General features: G+C 49.7%; 1 protein-coding gene across 1 annotated transcript in view; it reads right to left on the bottom strand.

Annotated features, from left to right (window-relative positions):
- LOC112873052 overlaps positions 1–22,510 on the bottom strand; it is a 48,642-nt gene extending 26,132 nt beyond the window's left edge. The window contains exons 1-2 of the mRNA XM_025936083.1: positions 21,902–22,510; positions 21,651–21,857 (exon numbers count right to left, since the gene is read on the bottom strand). Of these exons, the coding sequence (XP_025791868.1) occupies positions 21,651–21,857; positions 21,902–22,510 (816 nt within the window). The remainder of the gene's footprint in view (positions 1–21,650; positions 21,858–21,901) is intronic.
- Between the last annotated feature and the right edge of the window lie 1,143 nt (positions 22,511–23,653).

Raw genomic sequence — 23,653 nt, 5'->3', positions numbered from 1 at the left:
TTTTGAGCGTGTGGCTCTGCGAGTGGTCCAGGAAATTATGAAACATCAACATTCTCCAACCGGGCCCCACCTTGGGGAGTCATAAAGGAGAACTTCCGTTCCCAAACTAGACCTCCATTACCTTACGCACTTGCATCTGCAGAATCTCATGGCGCTCCAGCTTATGTAAGTTTACAAAGAAGGTGGTGATCCCATCGACCACCAGTTTTTTCAGCGAGCCACCCAAGGAGATTCCACATGGTTATGTATGTGCGTATATACCGGACAGTAAGTAATCCGGTACATCCCGTACAGAAGACGATTGGAGGGGTTTCTGGAGTTGATGCAGACAAACAAGCGTGGCTAGCAACTTATGCTACCGGGCCGAGTCACGACAGTATGCACTCGGCCCCTGGGTCACAGACGGCAGAACAAATCAGCGCTATCCTGCGAGATCAGTTCGGCATAATACCAAGGAGGAAAGCGATCGGCTATACTAAGCCGTATCCAGGAGATTATGATTTGATTCCATTGCCACCCAAATATCGGCTCTCCGAGTTCACCAAATTCAGTGGGGCAGAAGGATCCAGCTCCATCGAGCATGTGAGCCGATATTTAGCTCAGCTGGGTATGATTTCTGTATCAGATCCGTTGCGAGTAAGGTTTTTCTCGCAGTCGCTCACAGGACCGGCCTTTGGATGGTATACGTCATTGGGTCCTGACTCCATCCGCACCTGGAAGCAACTGGAAGAACAATTTCATGTTCAATATCATTCAGAAGCCGCGGAAGCAGGAATTGCCGACCTGGCGCAGCTCCGACAGAAGCGTGGAGAGACTGTAGCGGAGTTCATTCGACGCTTCAGAGAGATGAAGAACAGGTGCTATTCAACGCGGATCTCGGAAAAAGAAGCTGTCGAATTAGCATCGGTGGGATTATTAAGCCGATCAGGGACCTGGCTTTTCAACTGGAATTTACTTCTTTGGCGCATCTGGTCCAGAAACTATCGACGTATGAGCAGCGTCATCCTGAGTTATACCAAGATAAATTTAAGCGTCAGGTGGCGGTAGCTGACACGGAGGAAGCCGATGACTCTGAAGAAGAGATGGAGGTATCGGTTGCTGAGTGGGCTCGTGGTGCAAATCCTGTGCCTTGTAAGTGGTTGAAGCAAACTGGTCCGGCAAAAGGGTTTGATTTTGATGTGAGTAAGGTCGAACAGATTTTCGACTTATTACTGAAAGAAAAACAGTTGAAATTTCCAGAGGGACACAAACTTCCCACGGCACAGGAGTTAAAGGGGAGATCGTACTGTAAATGGCATGACTCCTTTACCCACGGCACGAATGACTGCAAGGAACTTCGTCGGCAAATACAATCGGCTATCGAACAGGGCCGATTGATCTTGGGGAAGACCGCCATGAAGGTAGACACTCAGCCTTTTCCTGGTGTGAACATGGTAGAGCAAAATGACCGGTCTGCAAGACGACAACTGGACTTCGCACTCGGCATCAACATGGCAGGGATGGCATCGTGATGCCGGGCCGACAAAAATGAGGCTGATTCTAGCAATCGGCCCCAAAAAGAGGAAAAAGAATACGTTACTGAGGAGCGAGTAAGGTATGTAAGGAATCAACGTCCAACCTCTTCTGACCTTCTCAGGAAATATGAGTACCAGTACCGGCAGCGCCTCCAACGGGAATCTGAAGACGAGGAATATGAGCATCGCACTGGGAAGCATTTGAAGAAGCATGAGGATGCGCGTAATCATTGGCACTGTCCGTTCTTCAGGTACTGTTGGGATTCCGGTATGAGCCGATTACCTACTATTAGGGATTGCCCAGAATGTGCACCTATGAAGATGGAGGCAAGGGAATCGGTTTTCGGGCGATTGGGATATAGGCCAGCTCATCAAGAGCAGGTCCGGTCACCACGAAGGGAAGAAGAAGAGGAGGATAGGTGTCATCGCCCACGTTGGTGCCCAGATGGATTGAACCGTTCACAAAAACGTCGGGTTCAGAGGCTACGAAGTCTGGAGGAGGCCGAGGCCAGGTACATTGAGACATTGAGAAAAGCACGACCGGATCTGGCAGAGCAAGTTCATCGCGAGCAAGAAAAGAAGCCGCGCACCTCAAGGAAGGAGTGGCGGCTTAAGTCGACAAGAGCCGATAAGCAGGTATCGGCTGATACACACATGGTTTTTGTGCTTCCTGCAGAATTCCATGCTCGGACCTACGAGGAGCCAGCCGTAGCCCAGCTTGATTTGGGACCGCGACCGGTAATATTCGAGAAGCCACAAGCCAAGAATTACAAGCACTTGAAGGCGTTATATCTCAAAGGGTATATCAATGGTCAGCCCATTAATAAAATGCTGGTGGATACGGGAGCGGCAGTCAACATTATGCCATATTCAGTTCTGCGCCGATTGGGGCGATCCACTGGAGATTTGATCAAGACTAATGTCACGTTAAGTGATTTCAACGGGCAAACTTCAGAAGCGCAGGGCGTCCTCAGTGTGGATCTCACCATCGGGAGTAAGACCGTCCCGACTTCCTTCTTCGTCGTTAATAGCAAAAGCACCTACAATATCTTACTCGGCAGGGATTGGATCCACACCAACTGTTGTATCCCTTCAACAATGCATCGATGCTTGATCCAGTGGGATGGAGACGAAGTGGAAGTAGTCCAGGCAGATGACTCAATCGAGATTTCGCACGCTGCCATGAGCATCTGGGATGCGGAAGACCAAGAGCCAATTTCAGGGATAAGCTTAGAAGGGTGCGACCGCATCGAGGCTACAAAAAATGGAGTAAGGCTGGTCTTATCCACTGGCCTTACAGAGTAAAAAGGTTGCATGAGGGAAGTCGCAGTGATGTACCCATTGAGGCCGATTCGCGCAATCGGCCCCCAAAAAATGAGCTTTTGGTGACAATTGTTTTACGTAGCTATTTTGAGATGGCCAGCTTGGACGGCCGGCCTGTTTCTTTTCTTAAAGACTTGGAAAGCAATAAACTATGTGTATCGGCCGATATTAATGATCGGCTGGAGATCGCTTTGCTATCTTCTTCTCCTGTCTGCAGCATCGATCTAACGGAGGATGGGAAGTTAGGATATGGCTTCACATCGGCTGATGAACTTGAAGAAATCGATATTGGCCCCGGGGATAAGCCGCGGCCAACGTTCATTAGTAAGAAACTGCATCCGTCATTGCGAGAGCCGATGATAGCTCTGTTGAAGGAATATGCCGATTGCTTTGCCTGGGATTATACAGAGATGCCTGGGCTCGATAGGAGCATAGTGGAACATCGGCTCCCTCTCAAAAGTGGATTTCGGCCGTTCCAACAGCGGATACGCCAGATGAAAGCCGATGTCTTGGTTGAAGTCAAAAAGGAAATAGAGAAAATGTTAGAAGCCGGATTTATCAGGGCTTGCAGGTATGCGGAGTGGATTTCAAGTGTCGTACCCGTGCAAAAGAAAGATGGCCGGTGGCGGGTTTGCGTGGATTTCAGAGATCTTAATAGGGCCACTCCGAAGGATGAATATCCGATGCCTGTGGCGGAAATATTAATCAATGCGGCTGCCGGCCACAAGATTTTGAGCTTTATGGATGGTAATGCTGGGTACAATCAGATTTTCATGGCTCCCGAAGATATACACAAAATGGCGTTCAGGGTACCCGGAGCGGTGGGACTGTTCGAGTACGTGGTTATGACCTTCGGATTGAAAAATGCTGGTGCAACGTATCAGCGTGCCATGAACCACATCTTCCATGACCTAATCGGCAATCTGGTAGAAATCTACATCGATGATGTCGTGGTCAAGTCAGCATCGGTCGAAGGGCACCTAGATGATCTGCGGCAAGTTTTGGAACGAACCAGAAGATTCGGGCTCAGGATGAATCCAAAAAAATGTACTTTTGGCGTCACAGCTGGACAGTTTTTGGGTTTCCTGGTTCATGAAAGAGGGATAGAGATCGGCCTGAAAAGTCAGGAGGCCGTGCGTACTATGGTACCACCCACTAACAAGAAGGAACTCCAGCAGCTGATCGGCAAGATTAACTTCGTCAGGAGGTTTATTTCTAATTTATCCGGGCGAATCGAACCCTTTATGGAATTGGTAAAAATCAAAACCAATGAAGAATTCCGCTGGGGGGCAGAACAACAGCGGGCATTCGAAGAGATCAAAGAATATTTGTCAAGACCACCCGTGTTGATGCCGCCACAGCAAGACAGGCCATTTTACATATATTTATCAGTCGGCGACACCTCAATTGCTTCGGTGGTAGTGCAATTATACGAGGGCAAAGAGAGGGTGGTGTTTTATCTCAGTAGAAGGATGCTGGACGCCGAAACAAGGTACTCTGACATGGAAAAACTTTGCCTTTGTTTATTTTTTACATGCACCAAACTGCGTCACATCCTGTTATCGGCTGAGGTAATCATCATCTGCAAATCGGATGTTATAAAGCATATGCTATCGGCTCCTGTGTTGAAAGGCCGATTAGGAAAATGGATGTTTGCGTTATCCGAATTCGATATCCGATATCAACCTGCGAAGGCAGTTAAAGGGCAAGCATTGGCAGACCTCATTGCTGAGAGGGTTAATACCAACATAGCAGCACTTTCCGTACAAGCCTGGGCCATGTACTTCGATGGATCCGTTTGTGGAGATGGATGTGGAATCGGCATCTTGCTCGTATCGCCCCGGGGGGCAACATATTCTTTCTCAATTAGGTTACCGGCCACTTGTACTAACAACCTTGCAGAGTATGAGGCAGTGCGTAAAGGCATGGAATTGCTTCTGGAAGCCGGAGCCGAAGCTGTAGAGGTCTTCGGAGACTCCAAATTGGTAATTTCCCAGCTCACCGAGGACTACAGGTGTGAAAGTGAGTTATTATTTCCATTGTGGGTGCAATGCCAGGAACTGATGGCCCAGTTCAGGTATATAAATTTTTATTGGATACCCAGAGCTCAGAATGCAGAGGCCAATGATCTCGCGCAGCTGGCTTCAGGATACAAAGCCGATGGGCCCAGACATCAGGTGTACTTCCTGGACCAGGGGGATTGGAGAGCCGATATCTTCAACTACTTGAAGGATTCGGCTCGGGGGGCACCCAGGAAGATACGGTATAAAGCCATGAGATACGTCCTGATAGGAGATGATATGTTTTACAGGACCTTGGAGGGGCTGTTGCTTAAATGCCTAGGGCCGATCGAGTCTAATCGGCTCCTGCATGAAGTCCATGAAGGAACGTGCGGAACTCATCAGTCAGCCCATAAGATGAAGTGGCTAATCAGGCGATCAGGATACTACTGGCCCACCATGCTCGAAGATTGTTTTAAGTATCATAAAGGATGTCAAGCATGCCAGAGATTCGGAAAAATCCAGATGGTGCCAGCGTCCGTAATGAATCCCATTGTTAAACCGTGGCCGTTTAGAGGCTGGGGCATGGATATGATCGGCAAAATTAATCCTCCATCTAGTAAGGGTCATCAGTTCATTTTAGCTATCACAGATTATTTTACCAAATGGGTGGAAGCTGTCCCGATGAAGTCAGTAGCATCCAAAGATGTGATCCATTTCGTCAAGGAACATGTTATTCACAGATTTGGGATCCCACAGACTATAACAACAGACGGTGGCTCGGTTTTCATTTCAGAAGAATTCAAGAAGTTTGCTACCGATATGGGCATCAAGCTGATTAGGTCATCTCCTTATTACGCCCAGGCGAATGGGCAAGCTGAAGCATCCAATCAGAGCCTTATCAAATTGATTAAGAGGAAGATCGATGAATACCCCAGGCGCTGGCACGAAGTCTTATCAGAAGCATTATGGGCATATCGTATATCTTGTCATGGGGCAACAAAAACTTCCCCTTATCATTTGGTCTATGGACAGGAAGCCGTGTTACCGTGGGAAGTTACAGCCGGGTCCAGGCGCATAGAGTTCCAGAATGATTTATCCGCTGAAGAGTATGCTACTCTGATGAGTGATAATGTGGAGGACCTCACGGAACTCAGGTTATGGTCACTAGAAAAGATTAAGGAGAATAAGGCTAAAGTAGCCCGTGCATATAATAAAAAGGTCAAGCCAAAAGAGTTCCAGGTAGGAGATTTGGTTTGGGAAGCAGTATTACCGTTGGGAACCAAGGACGCAACATATGGCAAGTGGTCCCCAAACTGGCACGGACCGTACAGAGTCGATCAGGTCCTACCCTGGAACGCGTACATGCTCGAAGAGTTGGACGGCGTCAAGTTTCCGGTGGCAGTCAATGGCCAACATTTAAAGAAATATTTCCCAAGTATGTGGGCTGACGAACAGTAAAGTGATGGCACCCATCAGGCAAGAAGCCGATGCAACCAGCAGGATAAGAAGGGAGGCGAAGGTTGAGTCGACGACCTTAGCATTAGTAGGATAGGAAATGGGAAAGGGGCCGATGAACGATGATCGGCCCGTACAATAATAGAAAGGATCAGAACAGCCGATGCGTTGCCATCGACTTTAGAAATTTTTGCTGATGGCAATCGAAACATCACAAATTATCAAACAGCTGATACACCACCATCGACTTTAGGTTCATTACATGGAAACACAGTGGGTCTACTACATACAGATACAAAGGTTATCCTAAACAAGGCTACTGAAGGAAGGCGTCTATAGCGGCGATAGCATCAAGACGGATGCGGTCGACCTCAGCGAGTACTGCCTCATCATCTTCGTCCGCCCCCGGCACCACTTGTTTGCTCAAGTTGCTCAGCTCGGTCAAGTCCGCCTTCAGCTCGGAAGTCAAAACTTCTGCTTCCTGCTTGGAACCTGCAATGAGATCTTTCTCCTCCTGGATGCGCTGCTTTGTGGCCCGGACCTTGGCTTCAAGATCTTCCAGTTCTTTCTCCAAGAGGCAGAGCCGATGGGCAGAGGCAGACGTGTCAACCTTCGCGTCAAGTGCAGCCTTCTTCTTGTTGATCGACTGACACATCTCAGCGATGATGGTCCTTAAGAGTGATTGGGAACGCCGAGTCTCGATTCTACGGCGAGCTTCCGCCACCTTCGCTTGGAAGGAAGAAAGGTGTCCGGCCGGCAGGAGCTTGGCCTGGAGACTCACCGGGAGCTGGGAACTGATCTCGTCAAGGATCTGTTTAACTGCACTGGAGTCTTGAATCAGCGCGGAGATTGGACCCAACAGAAGCTCCCTCACGCGGAGGAGCCGATCAACAGTGCTGGTCAGGCCCGAGGAAGAGTCAGCGGCTTCCAGTATGGTCGATCCAATCGTGGCAGGATCAAACGCAAGGAGTTCTGAAAGGTCTAGGTTCTGGAAGAAAAGATGGTAAGCAAGGCATTGCAGGAGAAGACCGAAGCAATTGCAAAGGAAAAGGGAGAGACATACCTGCCCTGAAAAGGAAGTGGCGATGGCCAACGAAGGGGCGATCGGCTCCCGGGGGTGCACCCGTTCCGAAGGACGAACAGTAGCAGCAGAGGCCGCCTGAACCGCGCCCTCGGGAGGAAGGGCAACAGCCGACCGGGCAACAGTCGGCTCTGCGAAAGGGACGGCCGATGAGATAGCAATCGGTTTCGCGGGACGTACCCCTCGTGCAGGGGAATCGGCGGTGGCCGAAGCAGAAGAGGGCCCTTCCAAACAGGGGCCAGCAGGGGATGAAGACCCGATCGGCGCCTGCGGGCTCGGGGAGGTAACCGGGACAACGGCCGACGCAGAAGGATCCTCCAAGGTTGTTGCGCCTGGATCACGGAGAGTAATTAGGGCCATAATAGGCGCATTCACGTCCTCTGGCGCCCCTGAAGATGAGCCTTTCTAGCATGGGGGCTCCTCCTCACTGGAGACTTCTACAACGGCAGGCTGCAAGAGAAGAGAGCGCCGTTAAAAGAAACATGAACAAAGACCCGATTGCAAAGCGAGGGGGGGAGCCAAACCTGGGCGACGACTGGAGATGGCGGAACAGGAGAAGACGGTGTAACTTCCTTCCGGACCTTTTTGACAAGAGTCTTCCTCGTCTTAGCGCAGGCTCGGGGGGCAACGGCCTCCGGGAGTCGTTTCCGCTTGGGAATCAGTTTAACAGCGCTCGGCTGAATCTGCATCACGCTTTTGGATGGAGGAGGCGCATTCTTGCCGAAAAGGACCACAGGAGCAATCGCCAGAAAGCAAAAAGGCGATCCGTCGTCGTTCATCGGCTCTGGGCCGTCTTCTCGCTGCAGAAACAGAAAAAGGATTCAAGAGGAGTCCAGTAAGAGTTAAGTTAAGAAATGTCAATTAAAGACAATACCTCTCCGGCAGGGATATCGTACTCAGGATGGATCTGCCGCAGCATTGGGCCCAGAGCTCTCCGGAAGACGTGAGTTTTCCACATCGACCACCATCCCTCGAAGCCGACGACCGAATAAGTGAAGGAAAGATTGGCAGGAACAGACAAGGGGAGGTCGGTGAACAGGCTGTAGCACCTTTGGGTGGTCAAGGCGTCAGGAAGGTCCACCCTGCTTGATGTCAATGAATGGAGAAGGAAGTGGGGAGGCACCTGCGCAAGGCCAAACTGCCGGGCTGCTACGACCAGCTGATAAAACTCATAACCAGGCTTGAGAATCCGGTTAGAGGTACTCATGCCGACTGGGAGAAGACAGGGTCGGACCATGATGGAGTAAAGGCGCCTAGTGTCTGCATCATAGGCAATATCGGCTAACCGGAAGGTAGCCGGGTTCTCAAAGAGCTCAGAATCAGTATAGGGAAAGAAGTTTGGGTTGTCAAGGCCTTTATAAAAGATCTTGAACCAACGGGAAGCATCTAAAGGATCCAGTTTTCCACCAGGAAGACTGTACAAGGCTTGCCCAAAGCTAGTGCACCTAATCTGTCTCCCACTCAGATCAGGGAAGGAGTTGCCGACTAAGGAAGGGAAATGAGGGTCGGAACTCTGAAAGTAAAGACGGGCCCACAACTGGATGAACCACCATGGTCCACCGGTTCTGATTTTCTTCTGAGAAAGAAGGCTGGAGGTCATCAAATGGAGGTATCTGTAAAGTTCCCCGAGAAAGAGTTTACCAAGGCCAATAGAATGACCCCTGGCCAGCTCATAAGCCAAGGAGAGGTAGTTCCTGGTTGGGGCAAGAGAAGGGCCACAGAAGAGGAAATGTTCAAGCCACAAGTTTAGAAAAGCTGTGTGCTCCTTCTCCGATACAGGGCCCTTGTTCTTCTGGTGCTGACTCAGGTATGTGCTCCAGTCAGTGCACTCGGTTTTGGAAGACAGTTTATAAGGAACAACGGGAAGGCTGTAAGCAGAAGGGCAGGCTGATGATATGTCCAAACCGGTGATCATCATAACGTCCAGCAGCGTTGGTGCTAATGGGCTGTGCCCGAAGAGAAAGCAATTCAGGGCATCAGACCAGAAATAGCCGATGGTCTTCAAAAGGTTCTCATCTTTCTCAAGGGGAGAGAGGGACAGAGACAGGGCATTGGCTATCCCGATGGACTCCCATAAGGGCTGGTAAGCGCTCGCTACTCTGTTGTACCAAACCATCCAGTTTTCAGGGGGATTCGGCCAAGCACGAAGGCTGTCCGACCAAGATTCTAGGTCTATATCCTGACTTACAAAGGGGATTCGATTGGCTTCACAAGAAATCAAATCTATGGGTTTCTCGTAGGAACGAGGCCCAAGGCAGAAAGAATTGGGGGAAGAAGGGTGCGGCAAGAAAATATCGGAAGCCTGAAAAAATCCCAAGAAAAACGAGATTGCCGAAAGGGGAATTAATCAACCGCGCAGTAAAACTTACAGACGCTGGGTTAAAATTAATAAGGGGTCGGAGTTCACCTTCAGACCAAAGGCATCGGCGGCGGTGCGTGAGGACTCCGCCATCGGGAGTCTTGGATCGAGATCCTGGAGGGCGGATCTAGGTTTGGCGGCGCAAGATCGGATGTGTGTTTCAAGGACCGGGGAGGATCTTGCGGTTAGGGTTTGTGAGCAAAGGGGATCGGAGTTGATCTGAAATCCAGAATCCGTGGAGATTTGTGTCAGGTGAAAGGCCAGCGGAAGGGCAAAGTAAATTGAAGGGTCATTTCAGATCCGGACCGGTATATTCTGAAGCCGATGCGTTGCCATCGGCTCTTGAAACAGATCATTGTGCGTAAGAAGAATTGCCAATAAAAAAAAGAAAGTTCCATTCACAACGAGACGGTGATTACAAAAGAGGAGCTAACCGCTCCTAAAGATGGCCTAATGGGGATACTGCAGTCTACCACCAGTACACGCCGGAGGTCTTGCGGCGCTTGGGCGACGGAACAATGCTTGGGCCACTGTCGCCGGTGTCACTGCTGCTGCTGTTATCGCTGTCCCCGCTGTCGTCGCTGGTGAAGCTATCGTCGCCTTTGGCTCCTGCACCGCTGTCGGAAGTGTCGTCCGATGACCTGCCAAGAAGGAAAGTACCTGCCATCGGGTCTTCTTCGGAGGAGAAGGAATCGGCTCTTTCCTCCGAGGAAGAAAGGTCCTCCCCCCAAGACGCGTCGTCTTCATCCTCCTCCAGCTCGGCCCCGAGGAGGGGTGCGAGATCCTCGCCATCAGTCAGGGATTCATCATCCTCCGACTGGTAACGGAAGTCCCACTCTTCTTCGTCCCAATGCAGGGGAGCATGGGCTTCGTAGGCGGCAATCGGATCATACTCCGGAGTTGGTTCTCGGGAGGATTCGGATTCATAAGAAATAATGGAGGAGGCAGAAGAGGAAGAAGCCATGGTAAAAGAAGAGGAAGGGAGTAACTGGTGATGGCTGCGAAAGGAAGATGATTGGGGAAGTTGCCGTGGGAGAGTTTATAAAGATAAATCGAGAGGTGGAGTGAATCGGCATTGTGACGGTTCCCGAGGGGTATGGTACAGAGCGGTCATATCAGTTGGAAGTCGGAAAGGTACGGATCGGAAGCCGAAGGGTCAAGGTGATTTTAAATGATTTCGGAATTACCATTGCCGAAACCAGGGGGGCATGTGTTATCGCCATATTCTAGACGGGCCAGAAGTGGGCCGTGGAGCAAGATGGGCTTGAGAGACGGTTATGATAAGCTTGCAGATCGGGTCCCGTACGGGCGTTTGGGGGCAGCAAGGCCATGGAAACTTAGGTTTAGGAAGTTAGGATTTGTGTCGTGTTTGATTAGGGTTAGTTAAGGAGAGCAAGTCTACAGACTATAAATATGTACCATGAATAAACAAGAGACGAGATTCAATTCTTCAACAACTCACGGCGCATCGCCTCCCCTGTTCCAGGGTCTTTTTCATCGGGTAAGTGCCATGTAGCCCCCTGATCATGCTTCGCGTGATCGGGGGCGCATTGCTCTTGCTTGTTTACTTCATGTGTTGCTCGTTCTGAAGCCTTGTAGATGGCGAGTAGCACTAGTTATCATAGCGTGCGTAGAGCAATGTTATTTTCGTATTATGATCTTGCCCTGTCCATTGTTCTCGCGTGCTCCGCGATTATTATGCCTAACCATGGATGTGATGATCGCGCCTTGCTTTGTCTATGTAGGTAGATCCAATCTGTTAAGGCTAGTTTCTAGTAATTAGGGATTTAGCTCAATATGTGCATGATTAGGCCCTGCAAACGAGTTGAAAGTTCCGGCAGTATGTTAGTATCGGATCTTAGCCTGCGTAGAGGGTTCCTTAGGAATCGGCTCTTTAGCTGTTTTTAGGGTCTCTGTTCGGGTTGTTCGTTCTGATGCTTTGCGTATTCGTTAGGCTCAGTCACGTGTAGGACGTTCCGATCGTGCGGTGAGGGCTTAGCTGTCGTGGTTTGGATTAGATTTATATCTTTAAAGCAAGTTTTATTTCATCATTATATGCATGTATTATCTGATCTGAAGATCCGATCCGGTATTGCTGCAATCGGCTCTCTACAGCCGATGCCGGGGAGGAGTGATGAGCCGATCACGGCTCGGACTAATCTTTACGAGTGTCTGTGCTTGCAGGAATTTCACAAATCACACCTTCCTGATCAGGTACAGGATCAGGTGGCACGCCTAGCAATTCCAAGCCAGGGTGTGCGCCAGATCGCTGGGCCGTTGACCGAGGGACCGGGGCCCACCAGCCGTCCCGGAAGCCTCCCGGCTCCTCGTGTTGCCTGTCGCTGCTCGCCGGTGGGTTTCGATCGACAACAGACACGTGAAACACATCGTGCACTCCTGAGAGATTGAGTGGCAACTCCAGACGATATGCCACCTCACCTTTCCGTTCCAGCACCTTGAACGGACCAATGTACCGAGGAGCTAGCTTCCCTCGTACATTAAACCTACGGATTCCTCTCATCGGCGAGACCTTCAGGTACACATGGTCACCCACTGCAAAGGTCAAATCTCGACGACGAACATCCGCATAGCTCTTCTGACGAGTCTGAGCGACCCTCAGATTCTCTCGCACCTGCTGCACCAGCTGTTCGGCCTCCTCAACAATATCCGGACCAAACACCTGCTTCTCACCAATCTGATCCCAATACAACGGAGTCCTGCATTTCCGACCATACAGGGCCTCAAACGGGGATTTCTTCAGACTGGCCTGATAACTGTTGTTATAAGAAAACTCTGCATACGGCAGGCATTTATCCCAGCTGGTACCATACTGAATAGCACAGGCTCGAAGCATATCCTCCAACACTTGGTTGGTTCTCTCTGTCTGTCCATCTGTCTGAGGATGATAAGCAGTACTGAAGCGCAGCTTCGTATCCAACGAATCATGCAACTGCTCCCAGAACCGTGAAGTGAACTGAGATCCTCGATCAGATATAATCTTCTTCGGAACACCATGCAGACAGACAATCCTGGAGATGTACAACTCTGCGAGTCTAGCACCGGAGTAAGTAGTGTTCACCGGGATGAAATGAGCAACCTTCGTCAACCGGTCCACCACTACCCATATGGAGTTGTACCCTTTCTGAGTGCGAGGCAAGCCAACAATGAAGTCCATAGTGATTTCCTCCCATTTCCACTCTGGAATCTTCAATGGCTGCAATAACCCTGCTGGCCTCTGATGCTCTGCCTTGACACGCTGACAAGTGTCACAAATAGCCACGTACTCCGCAACGGAACGCTTCATTCCATACCACCAGAATCGTTCCTTTAGGTCGTAATACATCTTCGTGCTGCCTGGATGGATAGAATATGCTGTATCATGGGCCTCACTCAGAATCAACTTCCTGAGATCTGCTACATCCGGCACACATATACGACCCTTGTACCACAAGGTACCCTGATCGTCCTCTCTGAAATGAGGGGCCTTGCCAATCTTGAGCAACTCACGAATCTCCTGCAGCTTCTGATCCTCCTTCTGATGCTGCCTGATCTCTGCCTCTAGAGTGGGTTCTGCCTCGAATGATCTACCTGAGATATGATGCAAGAAACCCAGGCTCAACTGCTCGAACTCCTCGCATAACTCTTGAGGCATCTGAAAAGCCACGGCCATGTTAACATAGCTCTTCCTGCTCAGAGCATCTGCTACAACATTGGCCTTGCCCGGATGATAGTGAATCTCCAGGTCGTAATCCTTGACCAACTCTAGCCATCTTCTCTGCCGCATATTCAGCTCACTCTGAGTGAAAATATACTTGAGGCTCTTGTGATCGGTGTAAATATCACACCTCTGCCCAAACAAGTAATGCCTCCATATCTTCAGAGCATGCACAACTGCGGCTAACTCCAGATCATGAGTGGGATAATTCAGCTCGTGCCGGCGCAACTGCCGCGAGGCATAAGCTATCACTCTGCCTTCCTGCATCAGGACGCAACCAAGACCATCTCTCGAAGCATCACAATACACTGTGAACCTCTTGCTCTGATCTGGCAGAGTAAGGACTGGCGCCGTAGTCAACCTCTTCTTCAGCTCCTCGAAGGCCTTCTGACGCTCATCAGTCCAAGAGAAACCCACATCCTTCTCCAGCAAGGAAGTCAAAGGCTTCGCAATCTTGGAGAAATTCTCAATGAACCTCCGATAATAACCTGCTAAGCCCAGAAAAGAGCGGACTTCCTTCACTGTCTGTGGTACAACCCAGTCAAGCACATCCTTCACCTTCCCGGGGTCCACAGCAATACCTCCCTTGGAGATAACATGACCGAGGAACAGAACCTGGTCAATCCAGAACTCGCACTTGCTGAGCTTGGCATACAGCTTGTGCTCTCTGAGCCTCTGCAACACAAGCCTCAGATGCTCCTCATGCTCCGCTTCTGACTTGGAATATATCAGGATATCGTCAATAAATATCACCACAAAGGTGTCCAGATAATCCATGAAAACCTTGTTCATCAGATGCATGAAGAAAGCCGGAGCATTAGTCAAGCCGAAGGACATGACCGTATACTCGTATAACCCATACTTGCAGGTGAATGCCGTCTTCTGAATATCCTCAGGACGAATCTTCAGCTGATGATAACCCGAACGCAGATCAATCTTCGAGAATACACAAGCACCCTGGAGCTGATCAAAGAGATCCTCAATACGGGGCAATGGATGCTTGTTCTTGATAGTGACTGCATTCAGATCCCGATAATCGACGCACATTCTCTTCGCGCCATCCTTCTTTTCTACAAGCAACACAGGAAAAGCCCAAGGAGAGAAACTGCGACGGATATAACCCTTAGCTAGCAACTCATCGACAGTCTTCTTAACCTCCTCATGCTCGACAGGAGCCATACGATAGGGCCTCTTAGCAATAGGAGCTGTGCCAGGCAAGAGATCAATAGAAAACTCAATGTCGCGATCAGGCGGCATACCTGGCAAATCATCCGGAAAGACATCCGGGAATTCAGACACCACGCGAATACCATCCGTGGGTCTAGCCTCCATCTGATGAAGAAATCCAGAAGGCTCTGTGGCACCAACATTGACCTCCTGACCATCCGGTGCTGACAGAAGAACTGTCCTCTGAGCACAATCTATCCGGACTCCCCACTTAGCAAGAGTCTCCATCCCTAGGATCACATCAATGCCCTTGGAGTCTAACACCATCAGATTCGCACTGAAATCTACCCCCCTTATGGCCACACTGACTCTGGGACAGAAGACATGAGACCTCAACTGTCCTCCCGGTGAAGATACTAGCATGCACCTCTTTAATGTGCTAGTAGGAATACCATGATGTTCAACAAAAGACTGGGTGATGAAAGAATGTGTAGCACCAGTATCAAAAAGCACTGTAGCAGGATGGGCATTAACCATGAACGTACCAATAACCACGTTGGAAGCCTCGGCCGCTGACTCGGCCGTCACGTGGTTCACCCTGCCCTGAGCTGGGGCCTTGGGCGGTGCTGCACGTCCCTGCTGTCCTGCCTGCGCCTTCCGGGGGCAGACGTTGGCGTAGTGCCCTGGCTCGCCGCAGTGGAAGCACACTCGAGGAAGTGCCGGAGCCTGCTGTCCAGGAGGAGGAGTGGGCGCTCCCTGCCTCTGAGCTGGTGGAGCCGGAGGCGCCGGAAGCCTCTGACCCTGTCCCGCCTGCTGCTGCTGCTGAGGACGAGGCGGAAGCTGCTGCCGCTGCTGGTACTGCTGGGGCGGCCTCTGCTGCTGCTGCTGCTGTGGAGGGTACTGGTAGCGGGGACGGGTGTTGCTGCCCGAAGAGGATGGAGCCATCTTCCTCTTCTTGTCCTCAATCTCCCGGCGCTTGCGCTCGGTGTTGAGGGCCGCATCAACCAACTGGTTGAAGTTGTCAAAGCGGTGGTTCAGCAGCGCATACTGGATGTGATCATCCAACCCCTCCTTGAAGTACTCCTGCTTGTCGCTATCACGAGCGACGTCAGCAGGGGCGTAGCGGGCAAGCTGAAGGAAACGGTCACGATACTCCGTCACCGTCATAGATCCCTGAAATAGCGAACACAGATAACAAGGATGGAAATTGCTCAATTGGTCAGGTTACAAAAGAAATCAAGGATGGATCAAGCTCAAAAGGAATGGTAGGGAATTCCGTTAAATTTTTACCTGCTTAAGAGCACGGAACTCCTTCTGCTTCATCTTCATGATGCCCTCAGGAATGTGATGGTTCCTGAAACGCTCACGGAACTGGTCCCACGTGAGAGCGTCACGATCCCGAGCTGGGTAGGATTCCCACCAGTCAAGAGCGGAGCCTCGCAGCTGCCCTGCTGCGTACAGAACCCGCTCTCGGTCGTCGCACTGCGCAACAACCAACTGGCGCTCCACCGAACGAAGCCAGTCGTCTGCCTGGAGTGGGTCCGTGGCGTGAGAGAAGGTCGGCGGGTGACCTCTCAGGAAATCCGCACGCCTGTCACGGGGCTGAGGCGGCGGAGGAGGCGGTGGCTGAGCATGGATCTGCTGCAGAGCCTGAACAGTATTGTTCAGGGTCGCCATCATCTGCATCTGGAGCTGGAAGAACTGCTCCGGGGTCAGTGGTGGCGGCATCGGTAGCGGCTGACCAGTACCCTGGTTGTTCTGCTCCTGCTGGTCAGAACCGGAACCGGTGCGCTTGGTGTTCACCATCTAATTGCAATAACGAAATTTATGAGAACGAGATATTGTGCAGCTGCGGAAATGAAACTTCGGAAAGATATGCCAGAAAGGAAGGAATATAGGTTTTACCCCCCCAACGTTCTAACTCAATTTTATTGTTTAGTTCAAGTGGGGTTAGGTCGATTTGCATGAACAAGTTTAACTACTAGCCTATGCAATCAACCAAAAATCCAAATCAAGCATTTGCACAATAACAAACATTCAATATTCACAAATTAGTCGAGTTTTCCACACTACTCGACCAACACACTCGTTCTAGCGTATTTTTATCGGGACAACCTAAACTTATAAATTACAGGATTAGGCGACTCAGGCCAACGTCTACGGAAAGCTCAAGCTATTTCTCAAAAAGGCGGGGAAAACAGCAAATCGAGGGCTTAAGACTCAAGGAATAGAAGCAGAATCATGATGGTTGAGGATTTGCGGAGGCAAGCAAGAGAAAAGAAGTCCTAAACTCGACCAATTCTACCTAGGCTTCGTCCTACAGTCAACCTGGCTCTGATACCAATCTGTCACACCCGATTTATAAGAACATAAATCGAGCAATCATATATGCGCCAGGATCAAGTCACGCATATATACAACAGATTATCAAGATATCACAACACATGCCACGAATAACATGAATATAAATCGTAGATAAATCAATAAATGAATTATTTTATTACAACCGAATCAAGAATCGGTTCAAGAGTTGCGGAAGCGTAAAAGAGATACATAAAGAGCTGGGCGCCACAGGGACGTCGACTGGGAGACAAACGCCTAGAAGTCGTCAAAGCCGCTGACGTAGTCCTCCACGTTGCCGGGCACTGAGCAGCAGTCGAAGATATCCAAAATAGAACAGAAGAGTAGAGAGGCAAGTGTGAGTACAAACTCGTACTCAACAAGTATAACACGAGCATGAGGCTCTAAGGTTAGCTGACTCAACTGCATTAGCTTTTAGTCTTGGCAAATTTTATTAACACTAATTACTACGAGTGGATGAATTACCATAACCCAAATTGCATAAGAATTAATCAATATTAATTAAGAACTACTGAGAACCATCCAAACCAAAACCACCCGGGGAATCGCCCTCGTCAAAGGTTGATAACCCCACTAATCAGACGGAGGATCTAGGCCGCTCATGACTGTGAGCACAGCTGATATATCAGTTTTACACTCTCGAGAGGTTGCACAACTTTACCCACAAGTCGTGAGCTACGCTAGTTGTTCATCACACTTCCTTAGGTGAGATGGCTAGCAAGCGCACTACGAGACCGTTACAAAGGACACGTTGGTAAGGTGTAACCGCTAAGGATTCTGGATCAGCGACGATGGGGCCCACCTCTGGGGGTACAAGACACACAGCACAGACCAAGCCGGAGGAGCAGGGACCATTGAAGCTTACCACCCCTCTTGCCCACGCAGGTAAGTTACTCCCGAACCAAAATGACCTAATTAGTAAGTCAAGACCGTCCCATACCAGTCTTGTGGTTGCGCGGTTGTCCCAGGTTGTCGCTCTATGAACCGGTCCTTATGGAGAGTGGCCAACCAAGCACTAAGCACCGTGCTGGCCCCCTAAACCATGTTTCTAACAAAAACATCTTTTAAGGACGCACAAACCACTCAAACACACAGCACAGAGGGTCGGCTCCAGAATTAAGTTGCATAAGACCATTAATCAAATTAATTACAAAGGACCCAGATACGTTATAGCGCAGCAACCTAGCACAACTAACCAAAAATGCAACCCATAGGATATATATATAGGATATAAAGGTGGCTAGGAAATCCTTATAGGCATACAGTATTAAAATGCAGTATGAAATTGTATTTAAAAGTGATAGGAGATTCATGTTATACTTGCCTTCCTCGTACTCTCCCGGCTGCTGCTCAAACTGCTCGGAAGACGGCTGCTCCTGGTACTGGTCCAAAGGCTCCGCGTCTACTCACGATCATCAAACATAGTCCACACATACACACATGCACAAACAATAGTAACTATAAGAAAACAGTACAACATTACATAGAAACAGCATACAAAACTAGCCTAGAACTAATCTACGTGTTACAACGATCGCGTGCATATAAAGAACACCTAAAACGGAGCTAAAACGCGAAAACTGCGCTTAAAACAGGATCCAGGGACCTGATTGTAAGAAAAACAGAGAAACCAGGGGCTTCTGGACAAAACTCGGGGACTAAAACGTAATTAAAGCCTAGCTCTAGGGGCTAGCACGAGAAAACTCAAGAGATGGACTGCGGGTTCAAATTCCAGAGAAGCCAGGGGCCTAAAAGCATAAAACAGGACCTATCCGTAATTATCTTTGAACTTCACCGGAGCGCGGGTTGATTCCCCGAAAACCCGAGGACTCTTTAGCAAAAAGAGCAGACCGAACCGGTATCTTTTAACCTGGATCCTCGGATCTAAATCGGGCGGCTCAGATTAGATCTGTTACGCGAAGGGGTACGCTTGATTCTCATCCATCCGATCGGAATCCAACGCACCAGAGCCTATCATAAAGAGAATTCAATCTCGCACACCGGATCAAGGATGGATGGCCGGGATTCAAGACAAGGGTGAACCGGTACAAGAGAAACACATCCGCTGGATCACGATCCTACGGTGGGGATCAAGGGGCTAAGGATCTAATCCTACCCACTGGCCGCAGATCGGACGGCTCAGAAGAGAGAGGGGGTCCGGCGGCGGCGTTGACTCGCCGGAGCCCGTCTCCGCGGTGGCGCGCGGCTCGGCTCGCCGGAGCTTGGCGTTCCCGCCACTCCGAGGGCCAAACTGACCTGGGCTTGGGTCCGGCGTGATCTGCGCGACACGAGTGATTCACCTAGGGCCCAAGCGAGGCACGGGGAGGAGTCTAGCGGCGAGCACGACGGCGAGGGCGGCTCGGCGCGGCGGCGCAACGGCGGCGCGCGCGTTCTGGGCGCTACGGGAAGCTAAGGGCCACCACAACCGGTGCAAAAGGACCAGGGCGCGAAGGGGAAACTCACCGAGGGGCTACGGTGCCCGGAGTGCGGCGGAGGACGGCCGGCGGCGAGGTCCTGCGGAAGCAAAGCTCGGGTGATCGCGGATGGGCCGAGGTGGGGCTGCTTCAGGCCTGCTGGTCCCTCAAATCGAAGCACACAGGTCCTGCAGAGGTGCTCAGAGGGTCAGCACGGCCAACGGCCCAATGACGGCGAGCAATTGGGGCGGCGGAGCAGATCACCGGCGGCGGCTTCGGCACGGATTCCCGGTGATGCAGGGCCTCGGGGAAGAAATTGCGGGCGCGGGAAGCTTCTAGGGGACGAGGCGGAGCTACTGCGGTTGACGTGGTGGTCTGAAGTGCAGCGGGGCGGCCGATCGACGGTGAGGCCGAGGGGAGGTGGCGCGGAGGAGCGGGAGAATGGCGGCGCTAGGGTTTAGGCGACCGAGGGGTAGAGTAGAGGGTGAGGGAGCCTGCGGGTCCACTTAAGGGCGAGGGATCGAGGCCTCGGCGTGCGGGCCCAGGGGAGAACTCGCCGGCGTTTCCGGAGTTTCGTTGGACGCCGGGGAAAACAGAGGAAAGGGAGGAAAGAAGGGAGGTGGGGGAAGGAGGTGCTGACGCGCGGGGCCCGCGGTCAGAGAGAGAAAGGAAGGGAAGGGAGACCCAGCGCGCGGCTCGGGCCGGGGGAAAAGGAGATGGGCCTGCTTGGCCCACGCGGGAGAGAGGGAAAAGAGCCCGAGGAGGAGAGGGAGAGGGAAGTGGAGAGTTGGGCTGGGCCAAGGGAGTGGGCTGCTCTCTTCTATTCCCTTTCCTTTCCTTTTTCTTTACTCTAATCATTCAAACAAAGCCATTTGAATTCAAATAAGTTTGAATTCAAACCCAACACAATTAAAACAATGCACCAGCATGAATGCACAATCAAGTTAATCTTATGATTAATTTTATTTTCCTGCGTTATAAAATTACTTTAAATGCGACAAAAATTAAAGGAAAGCATGGAAAATTTATTTAAGCCCAAATAAATTCATTAAAATTAGGGAAAATTTACCTTAGGGTGTTACAACGCCACATGCCCCCCTTCTGCTAGAAGTTATCTTACCCGCCAAGCCTGCGTCCAAGCTAAGCAACTACCAAAGAACTGACCTTGGAGAGCTATAAATACCTACCTCCACCTCCATTTCAAGACACGGAGAGTTGAAGCAAATCCAAGGTGAAGGGTAGTGCTGCCCACATATCTTTAGAAAATATGGAGAGAGGCAAGGTGAGAGTTCGGAGAGGAGCCAGAGTGTCGACCCCTCTCCATCTTTATACCTCCAAGGAATGAAGCTTCGGTTCGAGTAATTTCCTCCTCATTTGTCGGTAACATTGCTTTCTCTCCTTTACTTTATTAGTACTTGAATACTTGATATCTCTACTTGCAGGATCCCTTGACGGTATAAGTAGCAAGTTCTACTTATTGGCTTGTGCTCTTTACCTTATCAGGATGTAGCAGTGGCTCGATAGTTTAGGCGTGGTGCTTAGACTTGGCTAGTTACCTTGGGTTGTGTTCCACCCCATGGAATAGTGTGGTAGGCGGTAGGTGGTGATAGCCCTATCCGTCCTTTGTAGTCCACCACGTTCGGGTGCTTTCATAGCTGTAGTAGCAGGTTGCCGTTGAGCTCCCCTCTCACCCCTTTCTAAAGTCCTTCCTCTTCCAGCCGCTGAAGCAGCAAGAGTAGTGAAGTCAAGGATTCTTGATAGGAGTAGTTAGTAAGATGATGTTATAACTCCTCTACTTATCTTATCTGGACCTCTTCATTCCCGTCATATCCGCTGGATAAACAAGAATCATTACTAGTACACTTATCATTCCTCGTGAATTCGATACCCTAGAATACTCATAGGTGAAAGCCACATCAGCATCCGTACTCTTGAGGATTTATTCTGTTAGGCTGAGGACCGCCAACAGTGGTTTCATGTTTGGTGGGTATCCCCACAGCCCCCTTATATATCTTAGCTGCTGTAGGTTACAAGGTAGGTCAAAATCTACTCGGGTTGTTTACAAGGAAATAGATCGTCTAAGATACACGATACAAGTTCATCCAATTCGACCCAGAGCTTGATCCCTGAGGACCCTTCCCACCGTCCAGCCAAGCGCCTGTCCACCGGGTCGTTACGTAGAGTCGTTTCCTAAAGAACTCGACCCCACTTGGCAGGGAGGTACCGGGGTCTACCTCCGCAAGGTATACCTTAGTTACCTTTGACATGAGACATATGGGAGTGTAGTCTTCTTCTTCATCGGTGAGCTTTCCAAAGAGTGATGATTTCAAGGTGTGAGCCTCCATGGCCATTGTAGCCAAACCCTCATCGTTGGAGGATGATTCCTCACTTGAGTCCCACACTTGACCAATATGAGCTTCACCATTGAACATCTTCTTTCCTTTGCCAAATTCCTTCTTCTCACCCTTGTTCATGTTATTTGGATTAGGGAAATTGGCAATGAAGTTACCAATTTCCCCAAAACCAAAGCATGCCTTGTTTGACTTCCTCTTGATCTTGCTTCTTCTCTTGTGTTTGTTGAAATATCCATCTGCCTCATGACTCTTTTGGATCTCTTGATGAACAATGCCATATCTTCATCACTATCACTCTCTTCTCTTCTTGATGCAATGCTCTCAACTATGGCTTTTCCTTTTTCTTTCTTGCTTGCTTTAAGAGCCACACCATTGTTCTTTTCTAGTTGCTCATGAACCTTGGACATTTCTTGAGATATCTTTGCTACCTTTACTGTGACGAGATGCTCTTCTATTCTTCCAATCACATAGGAGGGGGTGAACCTCTTGAATCCACTCTTCTCACTAATCAAGGTTGGCAAATTGACATCTCTAGCCATATAGGCTGATAGTATCTTGTCAACTACATCTTTGTCACTCCACTTCTCCCCTCCAAGTGACCTAATCTTGTTCAATATATATTTACACCTCTTGTGGTGTCTTATTCTCATGAATGATGAATCGATTGAGCTCTCCTTCCAAGCACAAATTCTTCCTTCACAGACTTTTCTTGTGCCTTCAAGGTTGATGCGAAGTGTGTCCCATATCTCCTTAACCGAGTCCATTCCATACGCCTTGTCATACTCGTCTGGACTCAATGAGCTAAGGATATGGAGGTTGCTTGCATGTTGCGATGAATTTCATGCTCTTGACGTTGAGTGAGTGGAGGATCTTCTTTCGGAATGTTGACACCTATACACACAATCTTCCAAAGGGCCAGGTTGAGCCCAATCAAATAGACACGCATCAAGTGCCGCCATGAGGAGAAGTCTGTTTCATCAAAACGAGGAGGCCTTCCAAGGGGACCGATATGTATTGAGTGGAGCAACTCAAGCAATCATAATTGAAGGGAATTCTTGAGTAGGTTTTGCCACTTCCCTTTTTAGTTACCTTCACCGACTTGTTGTCCTCAAAGTCGGAGTCTGATTTAGATGATTCAAGTTCATGTTCTTCCTTTCTAAAGCTTCCTTCTTCTCCTTTTGGTTCAATTTCAACTCCAGTTTTTCGAGTAGTGTCTTGTGGCAATGACATATTGATTCTCCAAGCAGTTAAGCTTTAATCCAGAGACCAAAGCTCTAATACCAATAGAAAGGATCTATATGTCAACTTGAGGGGGGTGAATAGTCGAAGTCTGAAAATTTCACAACTTAAAACAATTCTGTTAGTAATCCGGAGACTCCGAAAAAACAGCTGGAATCACAACACGACTATCCAAACCTCTACCAAAAGTAGATCGAGTGAAGTTCCGGTATTTGTAGCCTTATTTCCACCCTTTTTCTCTAGACACCTGCACTCAAAACCTTTCTACCAAGTAGATCAAGAGCAAACCCTAGACAGGCCCACAACAAGCAAGAGCATCAACAAATCACAAGAAATGAGCACAATGACATGAGGATTTGTTTACTAAAGTTCAGTTCCACTCATGGAACCTATGTCTCCATTGAATTACCCAAGAAGAACGTTTTCTTCTCAAGCTTGAACCTCCCCTTAGCGACCCCAAGGTCTAGCTAAGGTCTAGTCTAGCTAAGGTCACTTACTAACTTGTCAAGATCGTACAAATGTCCCGAGGCACACCATAAGCTTGGGTCCTCGACGAGCGACGCCTACCCTGTCAGACCCGGGGCCACCGGGCTGGGCACGTTACGTAGTCTAAGAGATTAAGCCCGTCTTATCTCTTATTCTTTTCCTTTATCTCTTGTCTATCCCAT

Source organism: Panicum hallii, chromosome 9 (genome assembly GCF_002211085.1).
Source record: "Panicum hallii strain FIL2 chromosome 9, PHallii_v3.1, whole genome shotgun sequence".
Lineage (NCBI taxonomy): Eukaryota > Viridiplantae > Streptophyta > Magnoliopsida > Poales > Poaceae > Panicum > Panicum hallii.
Note: the sequence above shows the minus strand (reverse complement) of the source record. Positions and strands in the feature narration are given on the sequence as shown.